The 14,087-nt window shown below is 37.7% G+C and overlaps 1 protein-coding gene across 4 annotated transcripts in view; it reads right to left on the bottom strand.

The window, feature by feature from the left end:
- Nucleotides 1-479: 479 nt before the first annotated feature.
- mam (neurogenic protein mastermind) overlaps nt 480-14,087 on the bottom strand; it is a 199,925-nt gene continuing 186,317 nt past the window's right edge. For all 4 annotated transcript variants that reach the window (XM_087415877.1, XM_087415878.1, XM_087415879.1 and 1 more), the window contains exons 4-7: nt 11,688-11,868; nt 10,391-10,705; nt 9,683-9,937; nt 480-8,895 (exon numbers count right to left, since the gene is read on the bottom strand). In XM_087415877.1, the coding sequence (XP_087272003.1) occupies nt 8,651-8,895; nt 9,683-9,937; nt 10,391-10,705; nt 11,688-11,868 (996 nt within the window). In that variant the 3' untranslated portion in view covers nt 480-8,650. The remainder of the gene's footprint in view (nt 8,896-9,682; nt 9,938-10,390; nt 10,706-11,687; nt 11,869-14,087) is intronic.

The following is a 14,087-nucleotide window of genomic DNA, read 5'->3' as shown; positions in this document are numbered from 1 at the left end:
CGCTTGCGTGTATCATCTCATCCTTGTTTAATGACAAGAAGAATGAAATGATATTTGTTTTTCACATTTTCAAGAATTGCGATTCCGAATTCAGCGAAAATTGTCTTGAGAATTAATAAAATATCAGGCAAATAATTGGCAAGGAGATTACATTATGTTTAATATTTCGCGGAACTTTCAAGGATTTCAGGAAACGTGATTCCAAAAATTAAAGATTTGAATTCGTGAAAATCAAGCGTTTCCACTCTCGAAGAAAAAATTGATAGTCATCAGAAAAATGTAATCGGTAAGAAAAGGTTATATATTTGAAATATTATACTTAAAATTGTAAAGATAAAAAAACAGATCTTTAAAATTATTCAATTTTGAAATTTACGTTTATAAAATTAATAAGTCCTATAAAAGAACAAAATTTTAATCTAATTTACGCTGGATATATCAATTATATATTCCAGAAGGAAAAATAATATCACGGAATATTGCATATAAATTTGTTTATTATTATCTGTATAATATATTTGAAACAATATCATTCTACAACATTGCATAAAAATATACAAAGACATGAAAAAATGTCTTGACTCATTCGATAAAACATGTTCATGAATAATTGTCTAGCGTTGCATCGCTGTTACCAAAATTAAAACGGTTCGATATGTCGATTGTGGTTTGCAATTTAATTGATGTTGAATTGAAGCGAGAATATTGTGTGAGTCTTACAATACACTTCATAAATATTTTACGAACAATTCAAATTTAGCCACAGACAAACACATTGTATTTTAATTTCGGATTAATATTTATGACAGAAATAGGTCACAATTATTAATAAGCGAAATATCGTTCCTGTGCTCGCAAATTAGCAACGTTGTTTAGAAAATAGACTTCTCAGAACAATAAAAAAAAAAAAAAAAAATTAAAAATTACAGCGATCGAAAATAAATCAACTTTCGCATATATATGTTTCTTATGCAATGAAAGGAAATTACCGTGTTTCGTCAATTTTTTTGGAATGCGCTGCACAAGAAGCGTAATAAATTTAATAATTAAACGAAGAAATAAGGGCACGTCGAGAGTGTCTCGATTACATCATAAACATGTTTAGAGAGTACGTAGGCCAGAAATAAAACTCGATTTGAAACTTATAGATTCGTTCTATCGATTAACAAAGGATCCATTTCGTGCGCATTTGGGTTGAATGAATTAGAAAATTTTTTTCGGCGAAATTTTAGCCGCATTCTCGTACGAACGCAATTACTATTTTCTTTTGAGATCATTGATAGAAGGATAACAACGATAATTATAATATTAGTAATAATTAATAATATATAATGATAATCATATCGTAATTATATAATTATATTACTTAATAATAATAATAGTAATAAAAATAACTATTCGTAAAGTATCCTTTACCAGGAGAGATATACCTATAAATTATGTACATGTTTTCCGTGCGTGTATGATTCTCAATCTCCACTTCTTTTCTTTTTTCTTTACATTACGTATCGTTAAGATAATTTACTATTACTCATCACGGTAGCAACATAAATAATAATGTAACACTATTATTTACAAAACTCTCTCTCTCTCTCTCTCGCACGCACTCTTTCTCTATATCACTCTTTCTATTCTTCTTCTTTCTCTCTCTCTCTCTCTCTCTTTATTGCTGCCTCGCTGAATCGCGCGCGTTGCATGCGAATCTAGTTTGATGATCGACGATGCACCTCTTTCAATCGCGAGATGATCGCAGAATTCTTCGTTAACACTTTCCCAAGGAAATTACAAAAAGATTCATCCAGACTCATTTTTATCAATGTAAAACTTAATTAACTTTAATGTTTAACTCTTAGTACATATGATGCTTTTTTTCAGTTCCTTTGTTACACACGACAGATCGTTCGTGTCCCGTTAATTTTCATCATTTTTACAAGTATACACAACTTATTAAATAATTCTTATATATACTTTAATATTATTTTTAGAAAGTGTTTATAAAGTAGCGTACTAAAAAAAGGAAGGAAGAGACTATCATTTAGCCAAGTGCTCCTATTTCAGAGAAAACATAATACGCAGGACACAAATAGCTCAATCGTGTGTACTAAGGGTTAATTTACTCATCTAATCCTTAACACTAGAAGATAAAAGGTATCGAGTTAAACCGAGATTAAAATATTAACTTAGTAACTTACATTGATAGAAATGAGTTTATTCATCCTTAACGTGGACAAGAATCGAGTAAATAGCCACCCGTTCGATCGGAGAAGTGTTAAAATCGGTTGACGTCTACTCTCGTTGTACTTTTCGACGAGGATGTATGCTTTCTTTAATTCATTATCAAGCGTCAACAATATATACGTATCACAAATCGTCGCGCGCGATAATAGTGCATCGCTCTCGCGCCGCGAAGGCGATCCGGGGCGAAAGGAGAGGAGCTTCCGGTCGTGCCTTTCCGCGAAAGATCAGCGCGAAATCTTTCGCAGCTTCCTGAGGTATACACATATACACGGAGGACCTTACGAGGACAGATAATTTTAGAATTCGGAGAGCGCATCGTATTCTCCTGACGAAGTACCTCGATTCTCGAGGGCAGTGCATCGCGATCCGTCTCGCCCTGGTCCTGCCCTTCGAAAGCGATCCGTTCTTTCGATCGTTTCGCCTCTGAACGCGTCCGAGATGAGCTCGCACGAGATCGTCGATCATCGCAATATGACGCCGAAATGGAGACCGTCCGGCCGATCCGTTTCGCGTCGCTTTTCGTATTACATGTTCTATCTACTTTTCTCTTTTCCTGCGTCTACGTATTTACAGTGACGAAGGAAAAGAAAACTGCGCGTCATCGCCGTGGTCTCTTCATCGATAATCGTCTAAACTCACTTTTCTCCTTCGTTTTTGTTTTATATATATATGTATATCAAAACCATTTTCGCGTAGAAATACTGATCCCACTAAATGTCCCTCGCGGTGGTTAATTGATATCTAAATTTTCGGCTGACTGTCTTAGGCTCAGTTTCACCAATGTGGGATTAACTTTAATCTCGGTTCAATTTACTTTTTATCTTACAATTAGTCTAATTCTGAGCATTAGAAAAAGATATACAGTAAGTTAAACCGAGATTAAAGTTAATCTTACATTAATGGAACTGGTCTCGGTTGTACGACAATTTTTCCTTGTTTTCAAGTTACCTTTTTTTTTTGTTTTCAAGTCGTCGTTTCCCGCGAGAAAAAGAAGAGGAGACTGCGAGAGAAGGAAAGGCTTTTCGACGAGGGCAAATGCTGAATAATCCGCTTGTATTAAACTTCGGTGAGACATGAAAACGCATGTTTAACGCATTTGTTTGAGCGTTTATTATTAAGAATGAAGGTTCCGCAATATCATCCCTCGTTTGTATCGCATGTCTCATTACGTTGCGAAAGGTCAATGATAATTGATATCGCGTTTCACAAGGATTTGCATGAGCGGCTCGAGCCCATCATCAAGGCGAGAATTGCGAATCGCGAAGAAACGTGCGAGTGTGACGTCGACCAGTGGATCGTTGCTCTGCCTACGCTTCACTTTGGATCAATGAAAGCGTGCGAAACGCCCACAGCTAATTCGAATGAATGAATGAATGAATGAATGAATGAACGAACGATGGACGCATATTTCTAAACGATTAATCGCTGACGACTTCCGAGGAACATCTCCCAAGAAGAACTATCTTCGGACGTGCTTCGGATGTGCGTCGACATTAATTTAATCGGGGGAGGGGGTGGTTTTCTCGAGGTGCAGGATGAGATCAAAGAAATGCGAACAGATAATTATTGGCTGCGTTCAGGGCACATATATTACTCGTATAAATTTGTTCAAAATAAATTTCGGTCACAATTATTTCGTTTTTTTGCTAGAAAATAATAGAAATCTAGGAAATAATTAAATAATTCGAATCCATTTCGAATAATATATAGGAGAAAAAGCAGTTTTGCAATTGTTGTAAATATGATTAATTCTTGATCTTAATTCTTCATTCAATGTAAATGTATAAGGCCCGATTACACCAACGTTACTTTGATTTTAAGCAAGGATTAAAAATTCTGTTTTCTCTCTTTCGCTTTAAAACGAGAGGAGAGAATTTATAATCAAAGTAACATTGGTGCAACCGGCCTAAATCAATCATATTATTAAATTTTAATATTAGTACTAACTAAATATTTATACTAACTAAATATAAATATGTTTATATTTGGTACAAGAATTAATTTGACTATCACTTCTTTCATTAAGTAAATATTTATTTATTAAGTAAATTTTAATCAATACTATTGTAAAAAATATTAAAATTTAGAGAATCTTTTTTTGCGGTACGCAACAAATTTTCAAAGCCGTTTTTCGTGCTGACGCAGCCAAAGAAATTCGTCTCGGAGCAGCGACGATGACGAAAATGCAGTTTGAAGAGCGTAAAATCGAACCGACGCGCGAACCAATTCTTATCGCGATCCTAATTCCGTGAGAAGCCGGAATGGCGAATTGACATTTTCGAGTACGCGATATCATCCCCTGACTATATCTCTCTCTACCGACGCTGTCGCCGCCGCCCTTGTAATCCTTATCCTTCATCGCGGTGGCGGCGGCGCCGGCGGCTCCTACCCTCTTGCTCCCATTCTCAGTCTGCTCGTTTTCTCTCCCTCACGATGATATTGATCCTCCTGCCGCGAGGCCCACCCACGAGCAGCAACGTTAGGCTGCCATTCGACCTAGTGTAGAACCATAACGCGGATGAAGACGCGCGGAGACGATCAAAACCTCCGTTTTGCCCGAAGATCATGTCATTGGAAAATAAAAAAAATAAAATAATTCAATATAAAGCAATACTAAATAACTCGGATTCAGTCAGGATAACTTTGGCCTAAATTAAAAAAAAATACCTAAATAGCATGTCCAAAAATCAGATCACAAGACATCAGGTTATTTTTAAGATGTCTTATTTCCCGATTTAGATGATGTTTGCTGTTTGGGCGAATTTTGAATCGAAGTTACTTTGATTTCAGATAAGAATTATCCCACTTAACAGCTTTTTTTTTTTAAAGAGAGACATGTGTGACTGGTAAAAGATAATTTTGATTCTAGGCAGATCCGAGATTCTTGCTGAGAGACAGTAACGCGATATGTCGGGAAAGAGATAAATAAAGCGGGGTGCGCGGGAAGTCTCGTGTTGCACGCCGATCGCGAAACGCTCGCGTTATTGGCGGCAGGATAACGTGCCGGATAACGCACATTAATTTTCGGACGGATCGATACGACACGCGATAAGCCGCCGATGGTTTATCGTCCCTGGGATTTTCCGCGTGGCGAAACGGATCGAATTTATCTCGATGACGAATTTCCGATAACGCGTCAGCAACGCGTTATACCGACGAGATGGAGATTTTGGAAAAGTTCGAAAGTTTTTTTAAGTGAAGAGATAATATATCTTGTAGGAACTTAACGCTTTTATTAATAATAATTCAACATGGAATTTATTCTATTCGAAATGCCCGTATTATATAATGTTTCTTTTATAAATATTTATAAATAATACGATAATATATATGTATATATACGTCCCCAATCAAGGCCACCCTCAAGAAATTTAACACGTCGCAACCTTCAACTTGATGTCATGCTTTTTCACGATTAACTATCGATAGTATGAAAAGTTAACTTTTCAACGATGCAAGCGTCGCGATACGCCTGTATGTTTGCGCGTTTGTGCATGTGATTCTCTTTTGTGCAAAAATCTCGAGCGTGATAATGCTGATATTGTGTAGCTAGTTTTCTAATAGGTCGGTAACAAATGGCTTAAATTTTTTTTTTATTAGGCTCTACTTCCTTCTCTGCAATCGAAAAAAAAAGAGACGATCCACTGTGACAATCGACATCACGCACTTTCTCTCTCTCCCTCTTTCTTCCTCTCAGTTGGTCCCTGATGCTCTTCCCTATAACAATGCGCAGTTTCGCTTCCTCGCAGTTCTCTCTTCCCTCCCTCCTTCTTCTCTCACTCGCATGAAACGTACAAAATGGACAAATCAATGTAATTGATTTTTATCGAGATTTTCTCAAAGATTTTACAAAGGTATTGACGTGAGAATCAGCCTCTAATCTTCGTCTTGTCTTCCTTTCCCTCTTCTTTTTTTTAGATTATGTTTTATGGCCCCAATATTTTACAAGATAGTGTTACCCCACCCGATTGAAATTTAAAAAATGATGATTATTATTATTATCTTCTAATCCACTTGGCGCGGGACTTGCTAGTTTCTAGCGGAGTCGCGACAAGCGATAATAAAATCCGATTGGAAGTCTTCGTGCACACTTTCGGCGAACGGTCGAGGATGTGCTTTCTGCGTATGTATATATAAGCGCGGGATTCAATATATCTGTTTTACTCTTACATTATAACATTAATATTTCTTTCTGCCATGTATTGGATCATTTAAAAAGTAGCCGTGATTTTTTCATTCAAAAATTGAACAAAAAAACGCGGATATTTTTTAAATGATCTAATATTTGTTTTTTTTTAAACAGTACTTTTGATTAAACGAACCACAGATCGCTATTCCTTTTTTGTTATCTATGGAATGTATCGCTATTTGGAAGAATAATCGCAGATTCCTTTTCTCTCTTTCTTTCTTTTCTTCTTTCCCTCTCTTGTATAGCATCGAACTACATAGTGATTTTATTATACATTAACAGTTTCACATACACGAATGACACAAAGCACAAACTTTAGGATTTGTTCGTTATTTTCATGTTCTTAAAAATCTTCAAAATAAAGCACAAGATCAATGTTACCGTTTAATAAAATAAGAAAAAGAAAAGAACGGTGAATATTTCGACGATACACTCCGCGCAAATTCCCGAGAAATGATTGCCCCTTTAGAAAATACAAGTAGTTCGCCGCGTCGAAAATGGAATCTACCTCACCGTGATTATTTGTGTGCGGCTTCGACATAGCGCGACACAGCACATTCGATATTAAAACTTAATAAATATATTTACCAATTAACAAATGTGCCCTGTCGCTGATACATTCATTTTCACGTCTTTTACTACACGCTCCCTCTCAGTCGCGCATAATTTCTTTCATGCATGCATTTCCACCTGCATATTATCGACGTTAATCACTATTATCTCATTATAATATTTATCTATATATATTTTAAATTCCTTACTCTTATATACTTGGTTAAACTGTGCGGGTTTAACGCTTCGAATTTCTTCTAGATTTAATATCTATTTACAATGAAGGACCATTTTATTTTGTATTAGTGCTAACAATGTGCAGTTTAGGAAGAAGTTTTTTTCAATCCTTCTTTACTGTAAAAATTTCCAATGTACGGACCGATCATATGAGCGCGCGATTTTGCATCGCGCGTCACAAACTCATAAAATTGAATGTTTGATAATTGACTTGCTGTTAATTGTAAGTATGCCATTAATGGCATAATTAAATACACTACTTTCTAATCGTTACGTTACTTTATTTATCGTTACGTTATTTTCATAATAATGTAATAATATAACGATATATTATTACGCTATTGTGATATAATGATACAATATAATCGTTACATTGTTACATTATTATTCTTATAAAGTATTATAACGCCCGGCCAGGCTCGTCTGTCCAGAAATCTTGGACGTTTTGCAACGACGAGTTGGCGCAAGGTAACCAATTTTTGCGGCCGAATAGGTTCAGTCGAATAAACTCTAATCGTGGCCTCCTTATCAATATCAATATCTCTATCTACTTGCGTGAATTTTCAACGTGAAAAATCAAGAGAAAGGAGAATCGTCTTGCGGAATGCCCGTCGAAGTCATCGCAGTTGTCGAAGTCGTCGACGCGAGCACTCGGAAATTTATCGATCGTTCTCGATATAGCCAAGCGTGGGCGAACTTGAAAAAGAAAATAGGAACCGCGACCTCCTGGTTTTGTTTTGTTTTTTCTCAAAAGTGGATATCGTTGCCCAACGAGAAAACGATAGAACGATTTCCACGTACCTCTTGATATCCCACGCTACCACATCTCCAGGGCTAAACTCCCTCGCCCTTCGGTTATTACAAAATTAAATTTTACTAAAATGTGATTGCCTAAAAGAATAGTCGGCAGCCGCGGAAACGGTAACCGAGAATGCACTACGACCGGTTATATGACTTTGTCGCACCGGTGGGTAACTGTCGTCATTCGCAATTGTCAGTCATTGAATATAATAAAGTACCTGCATATCATCAATTTGCATCCGTTTTCTCAACATCGAGCTCAAAAAAGTCAGTTCGCTATCATAATATTATTATTTCCATCATACCTTTTAAAACTCTAATAAGATTGACTTGAATCAAACGTTCCGTTTATAGACAATGCTTTTTTTGTAATTAAAAATCGAAAATTCGAAAAAGGACATTCGATGTTCTCTTCCAAAAATGCACTGATGAGAAAATCGATTCGTTTGATACAATGAGGGAAAACACGATGGGAAGAAAGCAGATCAATACGCGGACGAAGTGAAATTTGTCGGTACCATTGCGCTAAGTATACACTTCAAGGGGTCGATCTCATTCGCTTGACATTGTAGTAAAATCGGCATATCGCCAAGCACCGACATCTAAACCGACCATACTGTAGATACGGTTCCATTACAGAATATCGAGATTAAAACCGGCCGTAGAGTCAAGAGAGTTAAGCAGTTCTTGGGCGCTAAAGTTCGACGTGTCTCCTGTAGGAAGGTTCTCCAAGAATTCGAGGGTAAAGTCAGGAGCCGTAACGGACGGATCCGTAGTGGTGGCCGGTGGTGGTGGCTGAGTGTGCTGCTGCGGTGGCGGTAGACTACGTACACCAGGGCTACCTGCACCATACTGTTGATGTGGATGCAGAGGAGAACCTAAACATACAATTCATTAAGTCTAATTAAATGTGTTGAACGTTGCTACAAATATTCATACAAATAAGTGGCATAAAGCGTAGAGCAGATAAGTCCCCGTTAGTAAAAATTTTATTATCTTCACTTGTAATTTTTTACGAGAGCGAAAAAACTTATTGAATAATTTTTTTTTCATTAAACACACTATCAAGAATTTTGTAATTAAGGCCTGATTGCTCCAATGTCATCAATATTATAATACTTTAACTTTAACGAGACTTAAAACTTTTTCCTTTTCTGTTTCTCTCGGCTTTAAAAAAAGAGAGAAAAAGAGAAAACCTCGCCTAAAGTTAAAGTAATATTGATGCAATCGGGCGTAAGAAAAATGTATTGTTTCGGTTAACAAAATTTTGTATAATGTAATGTATTTTGTATAATGTAATTTGTATAACGTGGTATGAGAAATATTCATTAAAATAGAATGTACTTGACTAATTTTGCAGCTAGAGGAAGGATTTTAACTGATTTTGGAACAAAACGTTCGTCATTTTTACTAAATATGACTGATGAATATAACTGCGTAGCAGTAGAAATTTGAGGATTTAACTTCTTTTCTCCTTACAATAGTAGAAATAATTTAACTTCTTTTGGAATTTCAATGTAATTTTTTTTTATATTTTTAGATACAGCTGCTTTTATATATAGACTACTCAGATAATTTCATGAGAAATTCCATTTAATTTGTATGATTAATAATGAGTACGCTCGAGCGTGTCGAAACATTTTTGTCTTTGCGATCACTACTCACCGGTCCCAGTAACGTTGACTGAATTTACAGACGTTGTCTGTGACATTTGCATCTGCAACGACATCTGATTGTTATTCTGCTGCATAGCCAGCGTTTGTTGTTGGTGCTGTTGCGTCAACAGCTGTTGCATCTGCGTGCTGTTGGACATCCCCGAACCAGCTATGCCGCCGTTTTGCGAACGAATTAACTGTTGATGTTGCATCTGCGCCGCAGTCATTTGCATTGTGTTACCCGCGCCACCCATGCCGAAAGCACCTGCGAAAAATGTGATTTAATAAAATCCCAATATCAATTCAAATAATTTTCACGAATAATAATAAGTAAGATTCGCGAGAAGTGCTTGATTCTCTATGAATACAATTTGCATTTGTGCGTTTATATCCAAACAAAACACAGCGACATACATGTTATTTCCGACGAAAACGAGGACATCATTCGAGAGAACAAACTTCAAATTAATGTGAAATAAGATAAATCTGACATCAACAACTGACTCACGATTCTTTCGATGAACACGATAATATATCCGGATGCTTTTCAGCAAGAGACAGACGATACAGTATAACATAATGAATCATTACATCCTTGTTGTTTGCGAATCAAACCAAAAAATGAAATGATCACTATGTTACACTATGTTTCTTGCTAGAAAGCACATCATATCTGTTTCTCCTTCTTTCTCTTTCTTTCTTTCTCTCTCTCTCACACCTTGGTGACTTTGCTGGTTGAATTGCGAGCGCATTTGCGCTTGAAAGCCCTGCTGTTGTTGCATCAAAACCGCGTGTCGCCATTGGTCCTGCTGGGCGCCACGACCCGCGATGCTGTTTCCAAGACCGTCCGGAGGTCCAACGCTGACGTTGGGCGGCCGTTGATTGTTGGTTCTCGGGTAGCCTAGCCGTTGATGCATCTGATGCATATTGCCAATGGCAGCCATCCCGCCGCCGCCCATGTACATATTACCGCCGGCTGCGTGCAACGCCTGCTGCTGCTGTTGTTGCGCCATTTGCGGCCTCATCATCGGACCTGCGAAAAACATCCACACGTGCCGTAATGCGGGACATCGTCTAACGTTGCTACTACTGCTGCTACTTAAACTCGAAAGCATAAACAAAGAATTTTGTGACGGTACGAACGCATTAAATTCCACCAAAATTATAAATCGCGATAACATCATGGTACGGATGGTTGAATTCGAGAACGCGACATTTTAAAGGAGAGGTAGAAAGTCTGTAGATTTTCTTCCGTTTGGATAGAATCTCGGGAAAACCGGGCGTCGATCCGATCGATAGGAGTCTTGTGGAGGCCAGGATATATAAGGATAGTTTCGACTCCCTCTCTCCATCACCTCACCACCTTTTGCCACTTCTGCCTCTCTTCCTCTTGGAATGAATCCAGCGGAACGTCAGCATCGCGTTTACGCTTGGTCGAATTCTTTCCACGCTGATATTCAACGTGGAAAGCTACCCGCGCCAAGATGTTGAACAACGGTGAACATGAAATATCGAGCGCATGAAATATCTATTTACTACCACACAATGGATTTTGCGTGATATTGCTGTATTAATAGTATTTTTTTCGCGAAATTATCTGTTTTCGTATTGCTCCTTTACTTCAAAAGAAAGACAATTCAAAAAAATTAAGTATTATATTCCAAAATTTTTCTACTTGCCAGAAGATTAACGACTAATCAAATAATATAGCAGCAAAAAGAATATAGTTCTAATATCAAATGTCAGTTTCATTTCACAATCCTTTTTTTAAAGATCACCTTTTTTTTTAGTTGTCACAATTTCGATTATTTTTTATGAAGATAAGCTAGTGTGATTGATGATTGATAGGGTAATGTTTACCTAATTCATTTATGATGAATTGAACTTGAAAATCACGTTTTAGAGTTGTGTCACTTTTGAAGTAAGGAAGCGATCTATTAAAATTCAAACATTAAACTATAAGGTAAAAATGAAGAAACTATAACGGGCCGGTAAAATTTTTTTTGGAGTCTTACCCGACGGTGGCATAGGTTGTTGCGTAACTCTGCGCATGGGCCCAGTATTTGCAAATCTCGCTTGCTGACCCATACCGATACTAGCATGCATCATCTGTGCCTGGGCTGCGGCCTTGTATTCGGGCGGTGGTGGCCTTACGCTTCCCATTCCACCTGCCATATGCTGCTGCTGCTGCATCACCTGCAAAATTAGAAACATATAAATATCAGAAAAAAAAAAGCAACAAAGATATACAGGATGACAGAGGCAGAAGGCCTCCCCTAATCTTAACTGAATATTTCAGAAGAGATATATTAAAATCGTGTCATATATCTTCCTGCATTTCTAAAGTCGAAGGCAGACATATCGACATATAGTACTGGACGGAGCATTAGCATCGAAACCATCTTGTCAGACCTAGAAAGAGGTAGAGGGATTACAGGGGTAGTACTGGATCATGTAATCAAAGGCTCTGAGACATTAAGTTGATATATCTGTGCTCAGAGCGTTACTTTTACACAAAATAGTACGTAGAAACCATATTTCAAGTTTTATTTTGTATCTAATAATTAATAATGTAAGTTTAGAATTATCGTACTGCATTAGTACCAGTCAATGTGATAGCTCCTGACTTTGAAGAATACTGTCCTCCCTCTCCTGAAACATAATTCGATCGAATAGGACAAGAGTAGAAAGGGAGTTCCGTGCCCACTTAGTTACCTTACTCTTTCTAGGTCCGTCAAGACGAAAGATCAAAGAGATTTCGCCGCATGCTTCGTCCAGTACTATATGTCGATAGTATAGGCAGACACGTTCACGTGTCACCTTTTTGGTGACTCACTTTGAAAGGTAAGACTTCAAGTTCGAAATTGTATTCGACGCTGGTTTGAAAATCGACATATACTGAAAATCGCAATGTGCAGTGTGTGATTTTAAGGTCGGCTCGTCGCGGTTTCCGCCGGTCTTTCGCGGAGCCTCGAGAAAGCGAGAGAGCAGAAGGGCGTTGCACGCCTAATCGCAGGTTGTTGCTCGGTCGAGAGTGGAAAGAGACGCCGGCCGGCGCGACGAACGAGAGGAGGTGAGCGGAGAAGAATGGTACGAGAGCGGGAGAGCGAAAGGGTGAACGTATCCGACAACGGCGGCGGCGGCGGCGAGAAAAGCGAGACGGGAGGCGAGCTGCATCCTGGCCGCTACGCCGATTCTAGCATCGCGGTTGCCGCCGCCACCGCTTTGTATTGTCGTGCGTTTTCCTCGCCCTGGACTTTCCTCGCAGCCGCGTAATACCAGGAAGCAGGTAGACGCAAACTCGGACATTCTTGCACAGCGAGATCGCCGCACCGTCATCATCTATCCTGGTAAATCGTGCACAACGACGCATTTAACATCGATCACGATAAGTCACCCGATTGTTCGAAGGAGAAGAAAATACACTTCTACGTGGAAAGAATGGTTTTGCTGAAATATTAAAAAATTTCGCTAGGTATACAGATCTAAAAATAATTTTGTTTAGACCAAAATGATTATGTAAGACGGTTTAAATTGGTTTACTGGAATGCTGAAACTTCTTAGTATTGTCATCAACGTTTAGTCGTTCTATAATACATAATTTTGTGTGTGTGTTAATGATCCGACAAAATTATTTTTAGATCTATATCTAACTAAATTTTTAAACACTTCAGCAAAACTCGGAGAGTTTTTTTGGAAGTGAGTAAAATAATATCAGCTCTGCTGAACAGTCAGATAATTTTAATTTTAATTTGTTTCGTTCTGATTTATATTGAATTCGAATTTTCAATTCGCAATCTCCAACGCGTAACGTGACACGGGGCTTAAGATAATTGTGGAAGTTTTAAAAATAATTTGTTTTCTTATTCTTTTCGTCATCGATTCTGTTCATGCGAATTTCGTAATTTTGCAAAAAGTTACCGAAATATTTTATCATCTCGATTCGCACTTCGATAATGTACAACGAGAATAGGAATGGGTTTCTGCAACGAGAGCCCTGGCAATTCCTAGAACTCATAGACACGTTGCACGATGATGCTCCTGTTGTTCTGTGCACGTTAACTATCCTAATGGATCGGAATGGATACGGGGCCGATCATCCCGTTAATTCCAATATCATCGCTAATCTAGATCGCGGGATCGCTACATCTTGCGTATAAGTGCGGAAAGAGAGCAGATCCGCAAATGCAATAAAGATATCAGTTTCTATCATTTCTGGCGCTTTTTGTTTTGCCTAGAAAATATCAGTTTCAACTCTCTTATTCATAACTTTGTGTGCGCTTACGAAACATTAGTAGAATCTAATTGTAAATAATTACTTCAAGAAAACAAATATAATTTTCATTGTAATTCGATAAATATTACAACATATCGCGCATTTGCTATAACAATATAATTAAATTATTATCACTTTT

The sequence above is a fragment of the Acromyrmex echinatior genome, chromosome 19 (genome assembly GCF_024713525.1).
Source record: "Acromyrmex echinatior isolate Ae372 chromosome 19, ASM2471352v2, whole genome shotgun sequence".
Lineage (NCBI taxonomy): Eukaryota > Metazoa > Arthropoda > Insecta > Hymenoptera > Formicidae > Acromyrmex > Acromyrmex echinatior.
This window is presented reverse-complemented; position numbering and strand designations above follow the sequence as displayed.